Consider the following 25,856-nt stretch of genomic DNA (forward strand, 5'->3'; position numbering starts at 1 on the left):
AAAGCTAAAAGCAAGATTATTACACATCAGGGAGGGAAGAATTAAAGTAGCTATCTTGGGATCTATTCACTTCCTTAACCAGGAAGAAACTCTAGGAAAGGGAGGTGATACAGTTTAGTCTTCCTGTTAATATGCTGATAAGTGGTCCCTCTGGTAGATGAGATAATGAGTTTTTTGTTAGGAGGAAGGTCCTTATCTGAAGAATGCTATTAGTACTCTGTCCCTTGCTAATAATGCTTACAATAAACAAACCCAAAATCTATGGGTTTATGAAGCCTGGCACAATGGAGAATATCATGCAAGCTATATAACCTTGGGATATTAAATAGAGAAGTTTCAAAATGTAAATGTCCGTGATATGAGGTAATGACTAGACTTCCTCATTTGGAGACTCTGGGCTGGAAAGTACATGTCTGATGGGGAAAGGAAGGACCTGTGTAATTGCATAAGAGTGCCAGATTGCTCTCCTTACTTCACCTGTTCCATTTGACTACTTGCATTCTTACAGTTATTGGTAAAGCTGATTCTAGGTAAGATATCTAACACATTGAATCTGATTTGATAACATGATTATTTGCACTGGCTCACAAATAAAACTGTCAGAAATAATTATAGTGTAAGATTAAAGATACTTTTAATACAACTACTTTCATAGAATAAATGAACAAAATGTTACATTGACATAGCTAATTAACACAGTACAGTGTACTCACAGGCTATAATAAAGTATCTTTTACCCTACGGAGAAACTTGTTTTAGCATTCATAGGAAGAAAAGTTACCAAAATCACAGTTTGTGAAAGTACAGAAAAAAAACTTAGTAACTTTTAAAAAAAGCATATAAAACCAGACATATCATAAAATTCTAAACAGTATATGAATACATACAATGATAAACCTCTAACCTAAGGGGTAGATGCAGCCTAGAATACTTTCGAACATTTCTTCTGAAATGGGATTCTCCCTAGAGTTGTGGTGAGGTTCAAATGATATGATATAGTTATTATATTATTTTGATGATGTATCATTTAACTTTAATGCCTTTAGTCAAGCTGTGCAGAAGCCTGATCCTAACTGCTGATTATAAGTTCAAAGGATTATTTTTCTTTGAGACTCTCTATCATCCAGTCTGTAGTGGAGTGGCGTGATCTTGGCTCGCTGCAACCTCTGCTGCCTGGGTTCAAGCAATTCTCCTGCCTCAGCCTCCCGAGTAGCTGGGATTACAGGCACCTGCCACCATGCCCGGCTAATTTTTGTGTTTTTAGTAGGGATGGGGTTTCACCATCTTGGCCAGGCTGGTCTTGAACTTCTGACCTAGTGATCCACCCACCTCAGCCTCCCAAAGTTCTGGGATTACAGGCTTGAGCCAGTTTGCCTGGCTGGATGGTTTTAATAATAGATTTCAGAATGTAAAACTAGGGGAAGAATAAAACAAAAGGAGAAAGAATTTTAAATTAGAGGAGAAGTAAGAGGTAGCAGGCAGAACAAGGTCTCAAAGAAGAATACAAAAATTCTCATTTTAAAGAATATTTAACATAGGAAGAAGTAACAACCTTAGAGAGGAAGAGATTAAAAAAGAATACAGATAGGCTGGGAGTGGTGGTTGACACCAGTATTCCCAGCACTTTGGGAGGCTGAGGTGAGTGGATCACCTGGGTCAGGTGTTTGAGACCAGCCTGGGCAACATGGCAAAACCTCATCTCTACTAAAAATACAAAAGTTAGCTGGGCATGGTGGCAGCTGCCTGTAGTCCCAACTACTCAGGAGGCTATGGCAGAATTGTTTTAATCCAGGAACCTGAGGTTGCAGTGAGAAAGACTGCACAGTGACTGAACTCCAGAGGCAAGACTCCATCAAAAAAAAAAAAAAAAAAAAATGCAGCTATAGGTTACTGTATATATTTAGCTGTGAGGAATTAAAGGATCTGAAAATATGTTGCACATCTTTGGGCCCTTCTTTCCCTAGATGGCAAATTTCATGTTTATTAAATTATCTCCTCCAATATCTAGGAAAGTGAATCTGGATATATCATAGGATGTTCACAACTTACTGAAGCAGTAAACTAAAGTGGATAACGTAATTAGCTTTATACTCAGTTATAAGTTGCTTTATTTCTCTAAGCTTGAGATTCATATTCTGTAAGATAGGAATAAAAATGATATCTACCTAGTGAGACAGTAAATACAAAACACATAATATAGTGCCAGGCATATAGTAAATGCTCAGTGTAAAAGCTAGTTATTACCATTATTATTAAGAGATTTGTTGCACGTTTTGAGTAATTTCAATATATGCTTGAATTTTACCATTTCCTTCTCCAGCTGTAACTTAACTGACCTATAAATGTTGGTAAGTTAATTTAACTTTAACTTTCAAAGAAAAAGAAACTGTTTTAGAAGCCAGTATTTATACTAATATCAAAGTTGAAAGTATGGACACTATTAAAAAGGCAGCAAAGACTTGGGTTTCATACACCATAGTCTATAAAATTAGAACCTATGATTTTATAGTATCATAAAGATCAGGCTAATTTTTTTTTCTTGGTTGGCCAGAAAAAAACAAACTCCCATTTCTAAAAATACTCAGGTTTTCTTCACAAAGAAGTCATCCTGCAACAAAATACCCTATCATTATAGAAAGCAAGAATAGGACAGTATGTCATCAATAAGACTATAAAAATGTAGTGGTATGTGAGCCAAGGAAAAAATTTCTCTGGGAAAATAAATAAGTAGAGTTTTTTTCTCCAAATCTAATTGAGAATGAGAGTTTGCTTTGTCATGATTTCTTTGATACTCCCAAGTAGGTAATAACCACTTCCTAAGAAAATTACAAATGATCTTTTAGTTAAGAAAAATGCTGTTATGTATTTGCTTCGTTTAGAAAAGATGACAAAATTTATAAAAGAACCATAAATGAGGAATGAAATTTGACACCTAAAGAAAGCAAATATATAGCCTTTCTAGTACTCTTTTTATTCTAGTACTCTTTTTATATTTAAATTTATTCCAGTTTTTAAAAGGTATTACAAAAGAAGTTGAAGTCAGAGCAGCCAACCCAGCATACCCTAACTCCTACCACAAACTCAAGACATACACATACTATGAATTTTATGAATTCCAGGAATACATAGGCTATGAATTTGGCTTTCTATGGTGCAACAATTCCACAGTGAGCTTATATGATCACAGGGAAAAAGAGAACACAAATCAAACCAAACCAAAACAAACCAAACCATAGTAGTGATATAGTAATCTTGTAAACCTACAAACTTTCTCACTGAATCAGATTTCTCTTTGCTGATGAGATTCAAAAACAGAAACAGAAAACAGGCTTTACATTTAGATAAAAAATGACAACTTTTCTAATTAATCAAATTCATTATCAAAATTTACAAAAGAGAAGTATTCTAAAGACTGAGTATCTTTTGTTTCCAAACTCTTCATACACTGAATACAAGTTTGTTATATTCAATAAACCATGGAAAGAATGTAGTGTGTGTGTGTGTGTGTGTGTGTGTGTGTGTGTGTGCGCGTGTGTGTGTATATGTGTATACATTTGTTTATTCCAGTTTTTAAACAGTATTACAAAAGAATTTAAAGTCAGAGTAGCCAACTATATATTGTGTGTGTTTACGTATGCATATATGTAGATATGTATGTATATACACACACACACGCGCACACATACACACACACACACACACACACACACACACACACTGCATTCTTTCCATGGTAAAATAAAATCAGCAATTATATAGTAGCTGAAAGCCTCTGAATAATTTAAGACTCCAAAAATGACTAGAAATTACAGGGAAAAATTTAGGTAGGCAATGTAATTTAGTAAGAACCTTGGTTAAGAGAAAGTGAAAGAGATAAATTGTAACTTCCTATTTTATTGCTATTCTCAAAGCAAAATCTCTAAAGATTTTATTTCTCATAGGAATATCATTTGCAAAAGATATATGAAAAAGCCTAAATGAATCTACAAACTACAGAGACACAAATGATCATCAGCAGTCAAATACAAAATACTTCTTCTTCCTGAATGTCTGGATAAAAAGGAGATTATAACTTTGAGAAAGGAAAGTTGGATCAGACGGATTCCATGAATTTTGTAATAGTGTTCAGGGGTGAAGGATGAACACAAGAAACAAATATACTTCATATTAAAGAGTCATTTCCTAGACATTTTTCTTCAGAACAACTGGGATAACTCTCTCCTATTAAACACTTTACTATCCCTTTAAAAAGAAGAAATGGTGAGAAGCTTTGATAACCTAACTCAATTAAAATATTGTTAGAGAGCTTTCTTTCTCCTTTACCTAATTCAAAACTTGGAAAGTTATACCAAAATGTAATAGGCAAACATGCATGCAAAATGACCCTGCAATTAAGAAAATTGCTGGTACCAAATGTTGTTTTTAAGTTCTACAGTAAAACAGTCTCCCAGACATTTAATGTCATGTCATTTGGTAAATGAAAGTTTCCACAAAGTTAGAGCAGTGAGAAGACCTAAAAATTATGCTAGTGAAGAGTCTGACTCAAGAAAATAAAAATATGGGAACACGTTGCTCTAACACTTATTTTATTTGAAGTTACTACAGAACTGAATAAAATGCTGACACCACTACATAAAAATTTATTAAGTTGGCAACAAGGAAGGCATGATGTCAGCCACCAATACCACCATCTACATTCCCAAATAGCGTGAAGACTTTAATTCCTGAACTGACTTCATGCTAAAGTTACAGTAAAAATAAAAACTTGAGGCATGAGGCATTACTAAACATAGATGAATTTAGTTTGGCAGAGTTTTGATTCCAATTAGCCTAGCATTTTAAGAAATTCAGTTAAAAACATGGAAAATGTAAGCTTAAACATTACAATTTTCTAAATGTGCTTATATTCTTCACCAAACTGGCTGATACAAGATGTCTTAGGCAACTCTCAGGAATATTCAAGGCAATACCACACACAAACAAAATGCAGGATAACACATACTCAAAAACCTATGCACATACACACTCACACAAGTCCTTACCTTCATGGCATGGATTTCTTCAAGCAATCGTTGTGCCCGTCTTTGGTTTTTTAACAGTGCATCTTCAGTACCCCTGCAAAAAATATATTACGGTATGTAGCCAGGCAAAGCATTAATTTTAGGCTCATATCACAAAGGATAATCATTTCATTTATTTTAGAAAAGAATAATAAATCTCTAAATAACAAACACTCCACTATCCTACACTCCCCATTTCCCCCACTCCCAAAACACACCTTGATTTCATAACCAAACCCATATGTTAGAAATTGGCAAAAGTAAGTATTGTCTTGGCATTGTATTAATGACTATTACTTTTGATAGTTTGCTTTCTCTAGTTCCTTAGTAACACTTTTCCTAATCAATCAATCAATCAAATAGTAATTATATTTAATGTAATATAAATTTCATAAGCTGTATTTAGAGGCTGGATGTAGTTTTACCAAATGAAAATTTGCTATCTGGAATTTAAGGAAAAAATAAAGAAGGGCTATATTCTGATGTATTTATGAAAGAATAGGAAGTTAATCTGGAACAAAATATATTTGAAGGCTAAGCATTCATGCTTAAATCATAAGAACTGTAAATAAAATATTTTTTTTTACTAACACTAGTGATATTGAAAATACAAATTATTATATTTTTCTAAAAAATTATGTGGAACACAATGTTCTAACAAACACTTTCACAAAGTACTGAAGATTTCAAATCACTCAGCAACTGAAGAAAAAAATCTGACATAAAATCTTCAAAAATGATTCTTAAGGTATTACTAGATTTGTTAAGCTATATCAGTATCTTAAAATAACTTCTAATAACATAAAACACATAAGCCCAAGAAAATTTCATTCTGAAAAGACCAAAAAGAGAATTTTACAAAAGCAGCAGAAAAATTCTTCCTGAATCTTAAGCAATGGTAGTCCAATCCACAGAAGGGCATGCTGACACAGCACATTCTATCTCACTCACATAATCTCTACATATAAAACAAAAATGCTGTATGAGTAAGATAATTACTTCTCTATATCCAACCCTAAAAATTTTAAAGTACCGAATAAAAACAACTTGCAAAATTTATTAGTCACAAGGTCATTGCTTTATATGACTAACTTTTTTGACTTCAGTCTGCCAACACTCCTGACAAGTTTTCGGATAACCAAAACTCGAATTCTCTTCACTTCTTTTCTCATCTTCACAACCTTTGAAGAATAAAGTAATAATTAGAAGAAAGGTACTTACTTCAGAAACAAACACATTTTATTTTGAGACTTAGTCTACCACTTTAACTACCCTTTTTGTCAATCTATATTCCTAGCTTGATAAAATCAAACCTCTTCCATAAACAGTGAAGGAATAAATCATCAGTCTAAAAATGTGTCTGAGGGCTTAAGAAAAACGAGTTATAATTTTTTAAAAAGTCACAGTATTACCAGAGATAAGTCATTTAATGTTACACTTTCATCTTGCTAGGCTTGAAACATAATAAACTGTGAGTTCCCTGAAATCAGAGCCTATCATATTCATCTTTGTATTCTTACCATTTAAAACAAAGCCTCACTCATAATGGTAGAAAATTTGCTAAATGAGTGTTTGAATTAGCAAATTAGCTTTTAATTAACAATTTATTTTACTTATTTATAAAACAAACCTTTCATTATTTTTAGTAATAAATTATTTCAAGTATAACTTTAAAAGAAGCTCCACAAACACAAGGGCATATTGTGTAAGCATGTGTGCATGTAAACATAAATGTTCACACACAAACACACACGCAGACACATACAAATATACACTTTAAATCATCCTACTAGAGAGCAATGTTTAACTCTAAGAACAAAAAGCAGAGCTACAGGCCAAGAAATGAAAATTCTAGTTATAAAAACTACACATTATAATAGCATTCACTACAATGGCATGTAATCACTGAGTTTATGTTTCACCTATCACAGTTAGGAGGCATACATCTTAAAATTACTCCTGGAATGTCCTTCCTTCCCTTCTTCACTTTAGGAACTACATAAAATTCAGTTACAACATACTCCTTCGAGTGAAACCTCCAATGACTTCTTAAGTTAGAGATAACCACTGGGGTGCCACTATACTTCACAGATTCTGTTATTAAAGCACCTACCTCATTGCATTGTCACTAACTGCTCATGTGGCTGACTTTTTCTATAGACAGTGAGCTCCTAGAAAATGGAGTCTTGTAATATTTATATAGTATGTATATATAATATTTATATAGTGTTTTCAGTGTCCTGCAACAGGAACTGGCACACACAATTCCTCAAATTCTTCTTGCCAAAATAACATTATCAACATCATCCTGTTAGTGATAATATCTTCTCTTACCCTTCATGTCATTCACTCCCTTATTCATTGAAGATATTGGCAACCAACTTAAAATTTCTTTATACCCTAAGTTCTGCCATCATTCTGCGTGACTTAAATATTCACTTGAATAGCCCATCTGGTAATTATATATTCCCTTCTTTATTTTCTAAAGCCTTAATCTATTCTATCTCAGCCATCCACTTCCGTGGCCATGCTGTCGACCTTGTCATCATTCCTAATATTCAATTTCTAAAACCTTTAATTCAAATATTCCACACTGTGATCACAACTTTTATCAGCTCATTTGTTCAACTCTACCCACCACAACCATCTTTGACTTCATTAGGACCACCAGTCCACTGACTCCTACACTTTATGTTCTTCTGTTATGCAATTTAAATACATGATAAACATTTTTCAGTAACTTAAACTCCTAACCCTCTGGTTAGCAAACCTTAGTCTTGAATGTAAAAAAAAAAAAAAATCTGAGTTCTTCATTATCATACGCCAATAGCCAATACTTGCAACATTCTGTTTATTATAAATTCATCATAATTAACCTCAAGTGGACTCCCATTCTTCCTAGCAATCCTATAATATTCTTCTGGTCAATTCACTCTACGATGCCTGTTTTAAACTTTTGCCTACTCTCCTAAATCCTCTTGTCTCCCTCCTCTCTTCTCTCTTTCAATAGCGTGGAGAAAATAATTATCAGTTGGGGACCATCATTTTTCTACTAAAATGAATGCAAATTTACCTCCATGACCCACTTTCCTTTATGAATAAAGTTACAATATAAGAAATACTGCTACACATATCTAAGGTTAATCTTTTAACTGTCTTCTGGAGTCCATTCTCTTCTGCCCTTCTAGAACTTCCACTATGGATTATCCCTTTACTATAGCATTGCCATTCTTTTCCTTTTAATGCATTTGTTTCTCAGTGATTATTTTAAATATGCTCGGGTCATTTTCATTAGAGACTAAATACACAAACATCCTCATTACATAGTTCACTAGGACCAACCCGTTTTTAGTTGTGTGGAGAGCTAAGCTTTTAGAAAGAGATGTCCAAAGTCAGTATCTCTATTTCTGCATGCCACACAAATCCAGTTTGATTTTCATCCTCATCAGTCTACTAAAAGATGTCACTAAGGACACCAATGATTTCCAAAAAAAGCCCCTGAATCTAATGGAAATTTGACATTTTTGACCACTTTTTCTTTCTTCAAACATTCTTCCCTTGGTTTTCCAAGACAGAATATGGTCCTGGTTTTCTTGTTTCCTTTCTACTCACTCTATTTTGATCTTCTTTGAAAATTCATCCACCTCTACGTAGCCATAAAATGTTAAGAGTTGAAGGAGCAATCCCAAGCCAGTGTTTCTTTTCACAGTACATTGTTTGGCTTTAAGAGCTCTTACGTGTGCATATTTAATTTGCCACTTAAACAAAGAGGAATCAAAAATTTTACTTTCGGCTGAGATCACTCATTTTAGCCCCAAGCCTAGATGTGCAACTTCCTAATTGACATTACTTTGAGTGTGCTCTAAGTCACCTCAAATTCACACCTAAACTCATGTTCTTCACCTCCAATAGGACCCTTCCCTTCTTTTGTGGGAGAGAGGGGTTTCATATTTCAGGGAATGGAACAATGCTTTTAGTTATAAACCTAAGGGTCATTAGAGGTAGCTCTCTTAATCCTTCACAATGAATCTCCAAGTCCTATTAATCTTAAATGCTAATTATCTTTCAAATTGTACCACTTTTTTTTTGCACTATCTTGACCTTTTTACAATCTTGGCTGAGTTACTGTTAATTGCTTTCTCTATACCTATTCCTGCCTCTCGCTAATCAGTTATCCATGATGCCATCAGAATAAAAATGTTTTAAAATATATACCCGATGTGACATCATTATGTAACTCTCTTCAACAGTCTCCAACTGCTCTAAGAAGAACCACATTGGCCTTCTTTCAGGTCCCTGTTCTTACCATGCCCACGTGTACTACTAAGACTTTACAACACCTGCCATTTCTAATGGTCAGAATGTTCTTTCTTCTCATGTCAGCTTGTTAACATCTATTCATCCTGATTTTGGACCAATTGTCGTTTCTGTGAATAGTCTTTTCTGGCCTCCCTGAGAGGGTCACAAGTACCTTTAGTTGGTACCTTAATATTTTATTTTTAATCTGATTATGTTTTATATGTCTTACTCCAGTAGTTTATAAATTCTGTGAAGGTCAAGTATCTGGTTTTATTCAGCACTGCATGTTAACACCTAACATAGTGCATGGCACACAGTATGTGTCTTGTAAATATTAGTTAAATAAATGACCAGAAATGTAAAAATACACACTGTCAATTCATTGTTTCAAATGCAAAATAGAATTTAAAAATGCAGAGTAATCACGTTTCTTTCCCACTAGATGAGTTAATCTCTTAGGAATTTGTTTCAAATGTAAACTCATTAAAAAAAAATAATACTTTGCATAAATGAAAAGGCATACACAAGGTTTAAGTAAAAAAAAAAAAGAACTGCTACATTGCATAAACAGAATTATAGGGCTTCATGATGCATTTTTTGAAAGTTATTAATAAGATAAACGAATAGGAAGCTATGAACTATACATTAAAATATGTTAACCAATGTTTCTAATTGCTGAACTTTGCAGGTGTATGGTTTGGTTAACCATTGTTAACCAAACTTTACTAATAAATTGCAGTGGGCAGAGTTGGTCCTTGCTTACATTCCAATCATAAGAAAGCCTGTCTCCAATTTTAAAATTCCAACTTAAGAAATACTATGTTTCTCATTAATGGATAAGGGAATTCTAAAAGCAAAGGGAATACCTCATATACTTAAGACTTAGGTTTCTCCAAGAACTCAGAATTTTGCAAAACTGATGACTAATATAACCTTTATGTTAAGATTTAAAAAGTTGCTAATTCATTTGTCACCCAGTAATTATAAAGTTGGTTGACAGGCAACCCAGAAGGCAATGAACAGGCCTAGCACACCAATACCCCCATAAGTCCAAATGCACTGTTTAGTGGCAGTACACTCTGGCAAACCTCTAATCAAAACCAAGAAGAACTATCATTGTTAGAATTGAGAAAACAGTAGGATTATTGTTTGGGAGGGAAAGAACAGAGGAATAATGTGAGCACACAGAAAACAGAGGCTTAAAAATGGAAATAAAATATGCTGACACAGAAGAAAATGAAAAAGAAGTAGACGGGGGTCTGAAGACAGAAACTAAAGGGAAAATCTGAGGCCATCACCAAGACTGATAAAGCCAAGCCATTCTCTTCCAAAAAGCAAGATAATGCATTTAAGACAATCTATGAAATCTGAAGAAAAAGAGTTAAGACTGACATATACAGTGAATATATATGTACTGACAGTGAAGAATCACCTAGAAATTAGGCACACGGAGGCCTTTACTGTTAACCTGGCAAAATCTAAACATAGAGCACCTCTTGCATATACAGTATAAAATACCATAAATAAAGTGGAAGTCTAATACAGCTATTTGGGAAAAGATCATGTGAGATGACTCAGAAGAGTCAACATAAACACAGGAAAGGAAACCACAGAAAGGCAAAAGCTGGCAGTGTCCAACTCAAGGAAATTCCAAAGAAAGGGTTCCCCAGCTCAGAGACTTGAGAAATCTAATCTCTTCTGGAATAACTCAATTATGGGAACAGATGCATCATAGCTCAAGATGAATTATGCAACTAAAACCCCTTTCCGTATTTCTTTTTTTTTTTTTTTGAGGCGGAGTTTCACTCTTGTTACCCAGGCTGGAGTGCAATGGTGCGACCTCGGCTCACCGCAGCCTCTGCCTCCTGGATTCAAGCAATTCTCCTGCCTCAGCCTCCTGAGTAGCTGGGATTACAGGCACGTGCCACCATGTCCAGCTAATTTTTAGTATTTTTAGTAGAGACAGAGTTTCACCATGTTGACCAGGATGGTCTTGATCTCTTGACCTCGTGATCCACCCGCCTTGGCCTCCCAAAGTGCTGGGATTACAGGCTTGAGCCACGGCACCCGGCCCTTTCTGTATTTCTACATACCAAGCAGCTGATGGTCAGTAGACATGAAAAGACTGTGTTTTAAATGAGTATTATTATGTATATTAGATATGTTTTTTAATAAAATAGCTTTATCATTCACACAATCTCTTATACACTTATATTTAATATGAATTTATTTTTTAGAGAATGAGCTCTATTTCTGGGGTGAAAATTAAGCAAGTTTCTGATTTACAAAGCAGAGAGCAGACTTTGGTTCATAGACAAAATTAAATGCTACTTGAATTCACTTTTGCCTAGCTATGTGTTAGCTGGCCAACTAGTCAGTTTGTGATAATTCATCAACTTTACCATGTTTTTCAGTTAGTAACAAAAATCTATAGTTATTAGAAAAATGTTAATCTAAGAGCTAGTATTGTTCTAGAGGAACTTGCAGTGTTAAGAAAAATCTAAGTATATCTTGGCTATACTTTAAAAAAGTCCTACTTCTAGGAATCTATTCAGAAGACACATTCTCAACAATAGGAAAAGGCTACACACAAGATTATTCACTGCAGCATTTTAACTAAATGTAGCATGAGAAAGAAAATAATGTATAAATATGTAAATAATAATAAAGCATATAGTAATGTAGTACTTTAAATCAATGCAGAAGATCTGTAGATATTACACAGAATAAATCTTGAAAAGTAAAACTGGTAAATAAAATACAGTAGTCCCCATTTACCAACAATTTTGTTGTCAGCAGTTTCAGTTATCTGCAGTCGGATACATGGTCCAAAAATATTAAGTGAAAAATTCCAAATCTAAATGACTCATAAATTTTAAATTGTGCACCACTCTGAGTAGCATGATGAAATCTCTCACTGTACTACTCCATCCCATATAGGTTGCAAACCGTACTTTTGCCCAGTGTATTCCTGCTCTATCTGTTACCTGTCCATTACTGTACAGAAAAAAAAAATACTGAAGATAGTTTGGTATTATCTGAAGTTTTAAGCATACACTGGGAGTCTTGGAACATAACACCCCATAATTTGTAAAGCAATATGCAGTTTAAAAGTCTACAACGCAATACTATACACTGGGTATAGATATGTATGTTACTAAAATTGTAAAAAATGTAGAAGAGAAAAACACACATCAAGAATAATAATTATCTCTAAGGTAGAAAAGAAGATGGGTAGAATTAAATATTAAGATATAGCAAAATACTGACATTTCCTAAACAATACAAAGTAGATTACGAGAACATGTAACATTATTTTCCATATGGCTGAAGTATTTTATAGTTAACAAAATCATTGGGTTTCTTTTTTGTCTCTTTTTGAGACAAAGTCTGGCTCTATTGCCCAGGCTGGAGCACAGTTAAGTCATCTTGGCTCATCACAACCTCCAGCTTCTGGGCTCAAGCCATCTTCCCACCTCAGCCTCCCGACTAGCTAGGACTATAGGCATGTACCACCACATTTGGCTAATTTTTCTGTATTTTTTGTAGAGATGGGATTTTACCATGTTGCCCAGGCTAGTCTCAAACTCGTGAGCTCAAGTGATCTGCCTGTCTTGGCCTCCCAAAGCGCTAGGATTACAGAGTGACCCACCGTACCAGGCCAAAATTACTGTTTTATAAAGAGGACCCTAATTTTGCCACATGGGTAACTTAATGTTGATTAGATTTTTTATTTCTGATGCGCAACAATTTTTAAAAAATCTAGAGTGCTTAGTGATTAGCTACAATTTTACCATTATTGAGCATATGCTGCCACCTAGCAAAACTTCCCCGAACAGTTTAATAACAAAACACAAACTGGTTCTCTTCTTACAAACAAGCCGTAATTTAATATTTCAGGAAAAAAATTATTAAAAAGTACTATGTACCTAAACATGACATAGGAGTTTTGTAACTTTGTAAGTGCAAACAAATATGGTTCTTGGCATTCTTATGTTTTACAGTATGTGGAGGAAACTCATTTTGTTCTCTTGCACTTTAGTTTCTACATTTACTGTTTCACAAGAAATGAAAGCAATTTTTCTAGTGAGCTTATCGGTAATTTGCTATCAAAGAATAAAATAATGCCGATTTTATACATAGGCCTTTGGCCTTTCTATGTAATTAAAGTACTTCATCAGACTGCTTCACCTCCTAATTCTGATTTTTACATACCACTGCTGCCTAAAGAAAACAGATGACTTGAGAAAAATCTAGCTCTAGTTTTGCAAAGTATTTACTCACTAAATCCTATGGCACTATTGTTTTCAATTGTGCATTTCTCCTTCTCTAGTTATAATGGAAAGGGAGGAAAAAAAAGTCAGAAGATTTTCCCTCTCATTTGAACATTAATTGACAATTATGCTATCCATGCTTTCATCTGCCCAATATATATGCGTGTGTGTACATATATACATACTTTTTATTACCTGTAGACATGGTACTGTGTTGGAGGCTAGGGAAGCTGCTATAAAAAGGAATTAAAAATTCTCTCTTAGAAGTAGCAAAAATATGCAACAAATAATCATCAACATAAAGTAAAAAGTGATGGTTTATTTTTTAGAAAAGTAAAGATAAATTTTTACTTTAGTTCACAAGAGTAAATGTACTCTAAGAACCTGAAGTCAGGAAATACTTAACAAATTGGTCAGCTTCTATCTTTGGAAAAATTTTTTTTATAAGAATATAATTATTAAGGGTAGGAAATATTGAAAGTCAGCACAACTTAATGGGTGCCTCTGCAGGCAGGCATTTATTTTCTCAGAAGACATTCTGGGAAATTAAATATGCTGTAAAATGAGACTGCCATATACCTTTTGTAAAGAAAAAGTTGTGATTAAAAATTATGAAACAAGAATTCCTATAAAATAAAATCATAGCCATTAGTACAAATAGCCCAAAGAAAGTGCTAAAGATTTATAAACCTTTGCAAACCTAATGAAACAAAGGGACTCTTTTCCCAAGACAGAAAACATACAAACACAAATTTACAAATAATTTCAGGCAGTTATAGGCCCTTTGAAATGCATCCTTAAATTCTAGTTAAGAAGAGTTAATCTGGGGTGGGGAGAAAAAAAAAAAGAAGAGTTAATCTAAGATATTAAGGATCATGAAAACGGTGTCTCACATTATTCTTTCAACACATAGGTATTGGAAATATGATGGTGAACAAAAGTTTACAGTCAGGTGAAGGGGAAAGAAACTTCTCGCAGACACACACACTCACATATACAAAACACTATTACAAATGAAGAATAACAAATGAAGCAGGATTAAGTATTAAATGAACTAATGAGAGAAAAAGGAGCATGTGCAAAGATCTGCAGCCGGTTATGCCAGGTAGTAGAGGAAAGACAATGTAGATGAAATACAGAGACTGAGGGAAGAAAGTGGTAACAGAAAGTGGAAAGATCTCCCCTTGTTTGGACTGGTTTTTTACCAAAAGTAACAGGAAGTTCTTAAATGGATTCTTTTTTTTGAGACAGAGTTTAACTCTTGTTTGCACAGGCCAGAGTGCAATGGCATGATCTCAGCTCACTGCAGCCCCCGCCTCCCTAGTTCAATTCTCCTGCCTCAGCCTCCCAAGTACTGGGATTACAGGCATGCGCCACCACGTCCAGCTAATTTTGTATTTTTAGTGGAGATGGAGTTTCTCCACGGTCAGGCTGGTATTGAACTCTCAGGTGATCCACCTGTCTAAGCCTCCTGAAAGTGCTGGGATTACAGGTGTGAGGCACTGTGCCTGGCCTTAAATTGATTTTAAGCAAGAGAGTGACAGATTAAGGTTTTATAGACAGCACTCTAGCTGCAGTATAGAGATTAAGATTAAAGTCTGAGAAGAGTCAATGTAAGTAGTTGGGAGGCTACTACAGTAGCTGCACTAGGATTCTAGTGATGATGGAAAAGAAGTGAAATGATCTGAAAGCGAATTCAAATTATTTTTAGATCCATTTTCTCCTTGAAGAAGTTGTTAATTCATTTCTTCTGCCTATTTTCTGAGATGGTTTCTCTTAATTTCTATGAGGTATTTTATATTAAGGGCACTGGCCCTTTGTCATATTTGCTGTATTTTTTTTTTCTAGTTGGTTGTCTTTTTTCTTTCTTTGGTATGTTACTCAATTTTTATGCAGATAAATCTATAACTGTCTTTCCTTTCGTGGTTTTTCCACTAATTTTAAATTATAATATCCTCCATCATCTCCACTTTTTTCTGTCCTTTTTATCACCTTCACAGTAGAACACACTAGACTTCAGTGGTGGATGTGTGTAGTTAATGATTTCATAAATCCATTTAATCATATGTTATACGTGATAGACACAAAAACACAGAAGACAGAAATAGGTACATAAGTGTTTCCAAAGGAGAAAGCAATTTGGATGAACAAAGAAAAGACACCTAATCCAAATTGAGGTGAGTTAATGAAGGTTTCCCAAAGGTCAAATTTTAACTGTTTTGAAAAGAACTGAAGTTAGCTAAGTGGAAAAAGAGTCTTAAGTGACCTATTCCCTGTCATTTCCATCATCAAAGTCATTACAAAATTTGATATGATGCTCCCTAGCATTGAAATCTCAAGGACATTACTCTGATCTTTCACACATCACAGGTAACCTCATGTAAAATAGCCCACCAAATGCTTTCTGGCACAAAGCATAAAACTTGATGCACATTTATGAGTAAACAGTAACTACTTTCAGCTTCCCTCATCAGCATATCCAGTACTCCACTGGAGTTCACATCAAGTTCCCATCAGTCAAGAGTTACCTATCTCTATATTACTCACAGGTTTTTCTGGTACTACCCCTTTCCTGCTTATAGTTGTCCCTCTGCCTGGAATAACTTCTTCCCCTTTACCTAATCACTGACTGCAATTCCTGTCTAAGATACTTAAAGACCAAGGACAAGTATCACCCACTTCATTTTGCCGCCTTTGAAAACCTTTCTGCATTACTAGTTCTTGGGGATATTCTTCACATATTGTTCCATAACAGGTGGGTATTGCTTAGCTCTCTTGACTATAGTTTACTAGAAAATATGAAACATCCCTTACACTACTGTGTGTAATCTAAACAGTGACTTGCTCATACATGGGACAAAGAACTTCCTTGCTGTATGTAACTATGAGGTCCTTACTCGATCCTTACGTTTCCAGCTTACTTTAAGACTTCGGTTGATATTACTTCGTTAGATAGAAGCAGAAACCGGAAGGCGGTAAGTGGTAGAAATAGTATTTTGTTGCCATTAGCATGTTATGGAAGTGACGGTGGTGAGAACAAATATCTGATGAGAACGGACTGAAGAAAGAAGCAGAAAAAAAGAATTGGAGACAGCAAATATAAACAGCTCTTTATTGAAGTTCTGTTGCAAATGGAAGTAAAGGAAGAGGACAGTAACTGGAGGAGGAAACGAAGTACTGAGCATACAGTCTCATTCAAGATCAGCAATTTCCTAGAAGCTACAGGTCTTCATTTCTCCCTTTCATTTTTGACAGGCAATAAGGAGCCGGTAATGTGTACTGAAAGCTTATTAAGGATCAGGCACTTGCAAACACTTTACGTATCTCAGTTAATCTCACAACAACCCTGGAACAAACTCCCCTGAGTTCCGCATTACGAACAATATTGAACACACACGCTAAAGGATCTTCCCAAAGTCTCACAGACATAAATTCGTGGGGCCTGACACATGTCCCTCACTTTAGTCACCTAGAGACCGAGAAGGGAAATGACCGGTTGCCAAACTCCAAGTTGAGGGAAACCCACCTGGGCCCATCACGAAAGTTCCCCCAGACGCACCCTCTAACAGCGCCTCCGACCACGCGTCTCAGAAGAGCGGATTTTGAGTACCCTCAAAGTCAGCCCCACAGGTTCCTCAACCTCGGCGCTTACCTCGTTATTGAGGTTCAGAGTTCCCGGCAGAGCCATGGTAGATGGAGGACTATGATCCGCCGCCGCCTGCACGTGAACTGGGCCTGTAGGATCTCGGCTGCGTTGCCACGCCCCACAACGGGGGCCTCTCAGGTCCAAAACTTATCCGCCATCGGCTCTAGCTGCCGCCCGGGAAAAAGACGCCCGGAGAGGAAAACAGGAACTGAATTAGAGGAACTTCCGGCGCAGAGGGCGACGCGACGGAATTGCGCGTTCCTATAGAAACCGGACGGGCTGGTAGCTGGGCAACGCCAAGGTTTTCAAGGTGTGTGTGTGTTTGTGTGTGTTTGCGTGTTCACTTAGTACACTGCGCCCACTGTGTGTGTGTGTCTGTTTTCGCTTAGAACACAGCGCCCGCTGTGTGTGTGTGTGTTGTGTGTGTGTTCGCTTAGTACACAGCGCCCGCTGGGCAACGTCAAGGTTTTCAAGATTGTGTGTGTGTGTGTGTGTGTGTGTGTGTGTGTGTATGTGTGCGTTCGCTTAGGGTTTTCAAGATTATGTGTTGTGTGTGTGTGTGTGTGTGTGTGTGTGTGTTCGCTTAGTACACTGCGCCCGCATTGTACTGGCCTTGGTTTTTCTCTCCTAACGGCGAGGGGTCGCTCCACGACGGTGAAAGAGCTCTTGTGAAGTGATCAAGCACTTGAATGAACGAATTTTTGCTTCCATTTTAAAAATATAGTGTTTGTGAAGATTTCTGCTTTTCTAAGAAGCATGTCTTTGTAGATCCTGACAGCTTTTTGTTCCAACCTCACATTAGCTGAGGCGTGGACATTTTTTTCCTGCACACTAGAAAAAGGTTTAAATTTAGGGAATCAACATTTGAAACAAAACCGAATGCACATTTGCTACTGCCTATGTGAATGGCTGTTTAGAAATATTAGCCGGCAGGCATAGGAGACGTAAGGGATTGTGTTTGAATAAGGTAATACGTAATTGTCAGCACGTTCTAGTATTCACCATTAAAATGTGTCAAGTGTTGTCCCAAGAGCTTTACATAAATTAGCTCCAAATCTCCACAGAAATCCAACAAGGTAGGAATTATTATTCATTTATTATTATTTTGTTAGAGACCCCGTCTCTCCCTGTCACCCAGGTTGGTGTGCAGTGGCACAGTCATAGCTCTCACTGCCGCCTAGAACTCTTGGGCTCAAGCCATCCTCTAATCTCAAGCTTCAAATAACAGGGACTACAGGCGTGAGCCACCCTACTCTGCTCTGAACTGTTATTTTACAGATGTGGAAACTGACTTCAGAGGCACCAAGTGCCTTGCCCAGAGTTACTTGCCTGGGACTGGCCACTGCTACAGAATTTCAGGTCCAGTTACATAATATGTGGGGCACATTGCAAAATGAAAATCCAGGCCCCTTCGTTCAAAATTTCTTCCATAGTTCCTCTTGACTCTTCATGGTGTTTTTTATTGACTATTTAATGTGATGTTCTCTAAAGTACAGAGACACTAGGTTAAGAGGGAGAGCCCTGCCCCAAGACTCAGGTAGGAGTGCATGCACAGGAGCAAGCTGGCAGCAGTTGCTGAGTGGGGACAGGAGAGCAGGAAACCAGAGACTCTACCACAGGAGGCTGTCTGGACAGGACCACACATGACCTGAGACAACAAGCCCTTGGCACGTGTTCCATTATCCCACTGGGCTTCACTTACAAGTATACATTTTGCATATAAACACATAAGAAAAAATGTTAAATAATCAAGATAAATATAGAACTTTGTAAAAAATGTGTCTTCTAATTTGGGAGAAAGGAGTTATGATTTCATAATGCTTCATAATGTATCATTAATACAAAATTTGCCTGTAGTTCTGAAAAGCTTTGCAGTCGTTTCTCTTGACCACCTCTTTTGCTCCTTAAAATTTCAAGGGTTTTCAAGATTATGTGTTGTGTGTGTGTGTGTGTGTGTGTGTGTTCGCTTAGTACACTGCGCCCGCATTGTACTGGCCTTGGTTTTTCTCTCCTAAAGGCGAGGGGTCGCTCGACCGGTGAAAGAGCTCTTGTGAAGTGAGCTCTTTCTAAACCACCAGTCTCCTCAGGATCAGCACTTGCTTGCTTGTTTTCCTCCTTAGCCCGTGCTGTCTCCTTTAGCTATGATACTTCCTCTGCCATCTGCTTTCTTCAGTGCTACTCCTCAAGACCAGGTCAAATTCCATCCATCTCTTTTAAGAATTATTTCCACAGCCCAAAAGATAAGTTTAATTTTGCTCACCAGAGGCTCATACTTATAGTAATTATGATAGTCTAATGTGAAATTCTTTATGTATTGGTTATTCTTTTACATTAAAAGCTTTCAACAGCTGTAGGTACTCTTGTTTTTAAGGAGACTAGTATTGTCCCATTTTCACAATATTAATGTGAAATCATTTGTTCCAGATATATCACTTCTAAGTCCAAAGTCAATCTTCCTACTTCTTGTTTCCACAATTTCAAAAAATATTTTGTTTGATAATAAAGGTAGTTCTACTAATTGGCTTTCATTAAGCTATGCCCATTTTCTCCAGTAATAATAATGTATTTGTATTAATTAGGCTGAAAGTTTCTCTAGAAAGCAAACTGTCTCCCTGTTTTATTCTTGGAGGGCTGACATGGGTCAATTAAATACTGTCAGATATATGCAATGACAAAGCCATTATAATTGAAAGCAACTCGTTTGAAACTTTTATCTTTTTAGTGCAGTGCTCCAATTAGTGGAACTAAGAGTCCATAAACACATTCAATAGAGATTCGAGTTTTTCAATGTCAAGTTCCTCAGCAGCTTCTCAGATCCCACTAGTCTGCTGGGAGTACCATTAAAAATACCATAATCTGGGTAGCTTGCACAACAGAAATTTATTTACGATGCTAGAAGTCCAAGATCAAGGTACCATCAGGATTAGGGATTAGTTTCTAGTAAGAGCTCTCTTCTTTGCTTGCAGATAGCCACTGTTTTGTGGCTACAACCTCATGTGACCTTTCTGCTGTGCACATGCAGAGAGAGAGAGGGCTCTCTGGTGTTTTCCTCTTCTTATAGTGGCACGAATCCTATTGGATTAGAGTCCTACCATTATGACCTTAAAGTTAATTACATCCCTAAAGGTTTTATCTCTGAAATAGCATCATATTGGGGGTTGGGTCTTCAACATGTGAATTTGGAGGGTGGGGGAAATAATACATAGCACTCACTTTTCTTGAGAATTCTTTCATGATTACATCAAAGTAATCTCTTTCTTATCTAACATGCTGGATTACTATTATTCTCATTTTGCACTTTTCTTAAATTTTAGTCATACATTTCTTGATTACAACTAAACATGGATGCTTAGCAATCAGAATAAAAAAAGCATACTCACACATATATGGACAAATGATTTTTGAGAAAGTTTCAAAGGCAGTTCTGTATGGAAAAGGTAATCTCAACAAATTGTGCCTGAAAAATTGGATATCTATATGAAACACACACACACACACACACACACATACACACACACACATACACCACTTTCACCCGCATGTAACACCACCTAGTAAAACAACTCAAAGTGGTTGAGTTTATATATAAATGTAAAAGCAATAAAACTTCAAGAAGAAATCATAGGACAAAAACTTTGTACTGTGAGGAACTACATACTAATTAATTGGAAAACTTGGAAGGATAAATTCCTAGACACATACAATGTACCAAGATTGAACCATGAAAAATAAAAAACCTGAATAAACCAATAACCAGTGGTAAAATAGAAGCCTTAATAAAATGTTTTCCAGCAAAGTCTGAGACAGTGGCTTCACTGCTGAATTTTACTGTGCACTTAAAGAAGAACTAAGAATAGCCTTAAACTATTCTGACAAAATAGAAAAAAGAATACTTCCAAAGTCATTCTTTGAAGCCAGTATTATCCTAATACCAAAGCCCTAGACACATCTATAAAAGAAAACTACAGACCAATATATCCGATGAGCATTGATGCAAAAGTCCTCAACAAAATACTAGCAAACAGAATTCAACAGCTTATTAAAAAGATCATTCATTGTGACAAAGCAAGATTTATCCCAGTGATGCAAGGATGGTTTAACATATGCATATCAATCTATGTGATACATTGTATCAACAGAATGAGTGACAAAAAATGATAACTGATGCTGAGAAAACATTTGATAAAATTCAACATTCCTTCACAATAAAAACTCTCAGAGTATAGAAAGAACATATCTCAACATAATAGAAGCCATATATGATAGAAACACAGCTAATATCATAACGAATGGTGAAAACTTGAAAGCCTTTCTGCTGAGATCTGGAACAAGACAAGGATGCCCACTTCCACCACTGGTACTCAACATAGTCATGAAAGTTTTAGCTAGAGCAATCATGAGAAAGAAAGAAAGAGCATCCAAATTGGAAAGAAAGTAAAATTGTCCTAGTTTTTCAGGTTAAATGATCTTACATTTGGAAAAACAACATCTCCACCAGAAAGATATTAGAACAGATAAATTGAGTAAAGTTACAGGAAACAAAATCAGCATACGAAAATCAGTAGCATTTCTGTGTTCAGTGAACCATCTGAAAAAGAAATCAAGAAAGTAATTCCACTTATAGCTATAAATAAAATTAAATACCTAGTGATAAATTTAACCAAAGAAGTGAAAGATACCTACAATGAAAACTACAAAACATTGACACAAGAAACTGAAGAGGACACACACAAAAATGGGAAGATATTCCATGTTTATGAATTGGAAGTATCAATGTTTTTTAAATGTTTGTACTACCCAAAGCAACGTACAGATTCAGTACAATTTCCACCAAAGTATCAATGACATTTTTCACAGAAATAAGAAAAACAATCCTAAAATATATATGGAACCACTAAAGACCCAGAATAGCCGTAGCTAGTCTAAGCAAAATGACTAAAACTGGAGGAATCACATTACCTGGCTTCAGATTATTCTACAGAGCTATAGTAACCAAAATAGCATGGTACTAACACAGAAATAGACACACAGACCAATGAAACAGAACAGAGAACCCAGAATTACATCCACACATTTCAGTGAACTCAATTTGGAAAAAGGTGCCAAGCACATGCATGGAGAAAAGAACATTTTCTTTAATAAATGCTTCTGGGAAACAGGATATTGATATGCAGAAAAATGAAACCAGACCCTCATCTCTGACTGTATATAAAAATCAAATAAAAATGGATTAAATAATTAAATCTAAAGACCTGAAATTATGAAACTATTAAAAGAAAACTTTGGGGGCATCTCTTCGGGACACTGGTCTTGGCAAAGGTTTGTTGAGTAATATTCCACAGGCACAGTCAACCAAAGCAGAAATGAACAAATGGGATCACAACAATGTAAAATGGTTCCACACATCAAAAGAAACAACACAGTGAAAACTCACAGAATGGGAGAAAATATTTGCAAACTATCCATCTGACAAAGGATTATTAACCAGACTATATAAGGAGCTCAGACAATGTAGCTGAAAAAAATCCAATAATCTGATTTAAAAATGAGCAAAAGATCTGAATGGGCATTTCTCAAAAAACAAAACAAAACAAAAAAACAAAAAAACAAAACAAAAAAACATAAAAATGGCAGAGGCAGACAGGTAAAAGTAGATGCTCAATATCTTGATCATCAGAGAAATGCAAATGAAAACCACAATGAGATGTCTTCTCATTCCAGTTACAATGACTTTTATCCAGAAGACAGGAAATAACAAATGCTGGTGAGAATGTGAAGAAAAAGAAACCCCTGTACACTGTTGGTGGAAATGAAAATTAGTACATCCACTATGGAGAACAGTGTGGATTAGGTATTAGGGAAATGCAAGTTAAAACCACAATATTTGTGATTTTATTACATACCTATTAGAATGGCTAAAATAAAAAGTCTGACCATACCAAGTAGGATGTGGCGTAATGGGAACTCTCAGACATCACTTCTGGGACTGTAACACGGTACAAACAATTTAGAGACAGTTTCTTAAGAAGAGTCTAGTATATGATATAGGCCTTCTCCTTCTAGATTAATAGAGAAATGGAAGCACGTGTCCATACAGAGACTTGTGCTAAAATATTCAGAGAAGTTTTACTTCTAATAGTCAAATGATAAAAACAATACATAATTTTATTCAGCAGGCAAATCAGTAAACTCTGATACACACACACACACACACACACACACACACACACAAACATTATTCAGTAATAGAAAGCAATGACATATGCTACAACATGAATGAATTTTAAAATAATTCTGCTGGGTGGCAGAATCCAGACAAAAAGAATATATACTGTATTATTTCATTTATGTAAAATTATAGGAAATGCAAACTAATGTATATTTACAAAAATAAAGTAATGGTTGCCTTGGGAAGTGAGAGAAGAGAGAGAGAAGGATGCCAGAAAAATTACAAATGGTCACTTGGAAGCTTTGGAGAATAATTGATATGTTCATTACCTTGATTTTGGTGATGGTACGCAGTGGACATATATGTCAAAACTTATCAAAATGTATACTGCATATATATATATATATGGTCAATTAAAGCTCAATAAAGCTGTTAAATAAATACATTTACCGTTGGACTAGCAATTCTACCTCTAGAAAAATACGGTAACATTACACTGGTACAAATTACTGATGTATGTACAAAGCTATTCAGTATATAAGTGTTTGTAATAATAGAAGATTGGAGGGAACTTGTCCATCAACATGTAGCTGATTAATAATCAGCTCTTTATTTATTGGAATGAAAGACTTTTCATGATACATTGTGTAATGAATAAATCAGTGTCACTACACAATAGTATACTATTGTTTGTGTGTGTTAGGAGGAAAGATATGTGTACCCCCCCCCACACACATACACAAACCACAATTACTTGTTTGTCTTGTATCTTTGTTCTATACAGGGGAAGTCAGGAGCTGGGTAAATACAGGTGAAGTCTTTCTACCATGTATAAGGTACATTTTGTACCTTATAAATTTTACACCATCTGTTATTAACTCTTAAACAAAATAAAATTTAAAACATAGTCTTATGATTGTTGTTGCAATTGTGAAAAGAATATGTTCTCTCATTTCCATATATTTTATCTGATGATTACCAATATAGAGACAAACTATAAATCATGGATTTTTTTGTGTATGTTATTCAACCACTTTGTCAAGTATTTTTTGGCGGTGAGAAGGATTTTTAAGTTTGAAATCATATTATTAGAATGATAAATAACTCAGTATTTATAGCAATTATTTTGTTTGGATAATTACATTAACTAGAATTTCCAAACAAATGTAAGAACAGTGTAAGTAATAACAGTGATAGTGAATATCCCTTACTTTTTTCTGACAAATGAAAAGAACTTTAATATTTCACAATTTAAAATCATATTTGGAGTTTTTCATGGTGAATAGCAAATCCAGGTAGTTATTTTTTTCTATTTTACTAGAGGACTTGATTGCTTTGATTTTTTTTTTTTTTTTAAGGCATTTTCCCCTTATGTGTTCTAATTGTATTGCAGCTGTTAGAAAGTATGGGTCATTACTAAGAAAGTAGTTGTAACTCTGTATTTTTCTCTGTTACTTAAATGAATAGAAAAAAAGATAAGTTATTATTTGGAATCCTATCTTTTTTATAGCATGTTGTTTACAACCTTTAGTATTTGAACTATTGTTAGTAATTCAACTCACAATAGATTGCAACACAAGTGAGTGTTTCATCCACCACCCAGAACTACTGCTCTAAAATTTTATTTTGACTTTGGATTTTCAATTATCTATCCCCTGGGTGGCAGTGTTGTTCTCCAAATTGCAGATTGTAATCGAAATTGCAGATGTTGAGGAAAGCAATCTAAATATGATATGTGATAGCATTTTCTGAATTAGAAAGAAAATAGATGGATATACCAGGTCTTACATTTGTTTAATGCTTAGAATTAACACCTTAAGGTTTCAAATTTTGATTTTCAGTAAGTCACTAAACAATAGTAAAGTGTCTAAGTGAAACACTAATGGATTCATTTAAGATTCTGTTTTTAAAACATGTGTAACAAACTAAAGAGTATAACTAGCTACTGTGTAAGAGGCAGGTAATTGGCAAGTCACTAAGCTAATTGCTTTACTAAATGAATCTAGCATATTTCTGACATAAATTGCATTTTAATTTTTATGGAGTATTTTGATTAGATTTGTTACTTTATGTCTCTAGGAAATCGAAAAAAGTTTTATTCTAGAAATTTTATATCTTAAAAATTTTTAATAGCTAATTAATATCATGAAGTCAAATTTTATAAAATTCAAAGTGATAGAGCCAACACTTAATTAGCAATTCAACATATTGGGTAAGAGCTTTGGGTCTGGAATCAGACTATTTGATATTAAATTTTAATTCTACCCTTTAATAGCTATGTGCTCCTGGGGAAATTATGTAAGCTCTCTGTGTCAAGGCTTCTTTTTCAGTGAAAATAGGAGTGATAATCTATCCCAGGTTTGTTGTGATGTTTAAATTAAAACACAATATAGAGTTCTTAATGAACA

At 35.2% G+C, this 25,856-nt stretch overlaps 1 protein-coding gene and 1 long non-coding RNA gene across 2 annotated transcripts in view; one reads left to right on the forward strand and one right to left on the reverse strand.

Moving 5' to 3' along the window:
* The window catches only part of SRFBP1 (serum response factor binding protein 1), a 58,463-nt gene extending 40,985 nt beyond the window's left edge, over window positions 1-17,478 (reverse strand). The window contains exons 1-3 of the mRNA XM_003920661.4: window positions 17,286-17,478; window positions 6,153-6,241; window positions 5,043-5,115 (exon numbers count right to left, since the gene is read on the reverse strand). Of these exons, the coding sequence (XP_003920710.1) occupies window positions 5,043-5,115; window positions 6,153-6,241; window positions 17,286-17,321 (198 nt within the window). The 5' untranslated portion in view covers window positions 17,322-17,478. The remainder of the gene's footprint in view (window positions 1-5,042; window positions 5,116-6,152; window positions 6,242-17,285) is intronic.
* The window catches only part of LOC141580570 (uncharacterized), a 609,954-nt gene continuing 601,546 nt past the window's right edge, over window positions 17,449-25,856 (forward strand). The window contains exon 1 of the long non-coding RNA XR_012512812.1: window positions 17,449-17,589. This is a non-coding gene — a long non-coding RNA (uncharacterized LOC141580570). The remainder of the gene's footprint in view (window positions 17,590-25,856) is intronic.

Source organism: Saimiri boliviensis, chromosome 1, assembly GCF_048565385.1.
Source record: "Saimiri boliviensis isolate mSaiBol1 chromosome 1, mSaiBol1.pri, whole genome shotgun sequence".
Taxonomy (NCBI): domain Eukaryota; kingdom Metazoa; phylum Chordata; class Mammalia; order Primates; family Cebidae; genus Saimiri; species Saimiri boliviensis.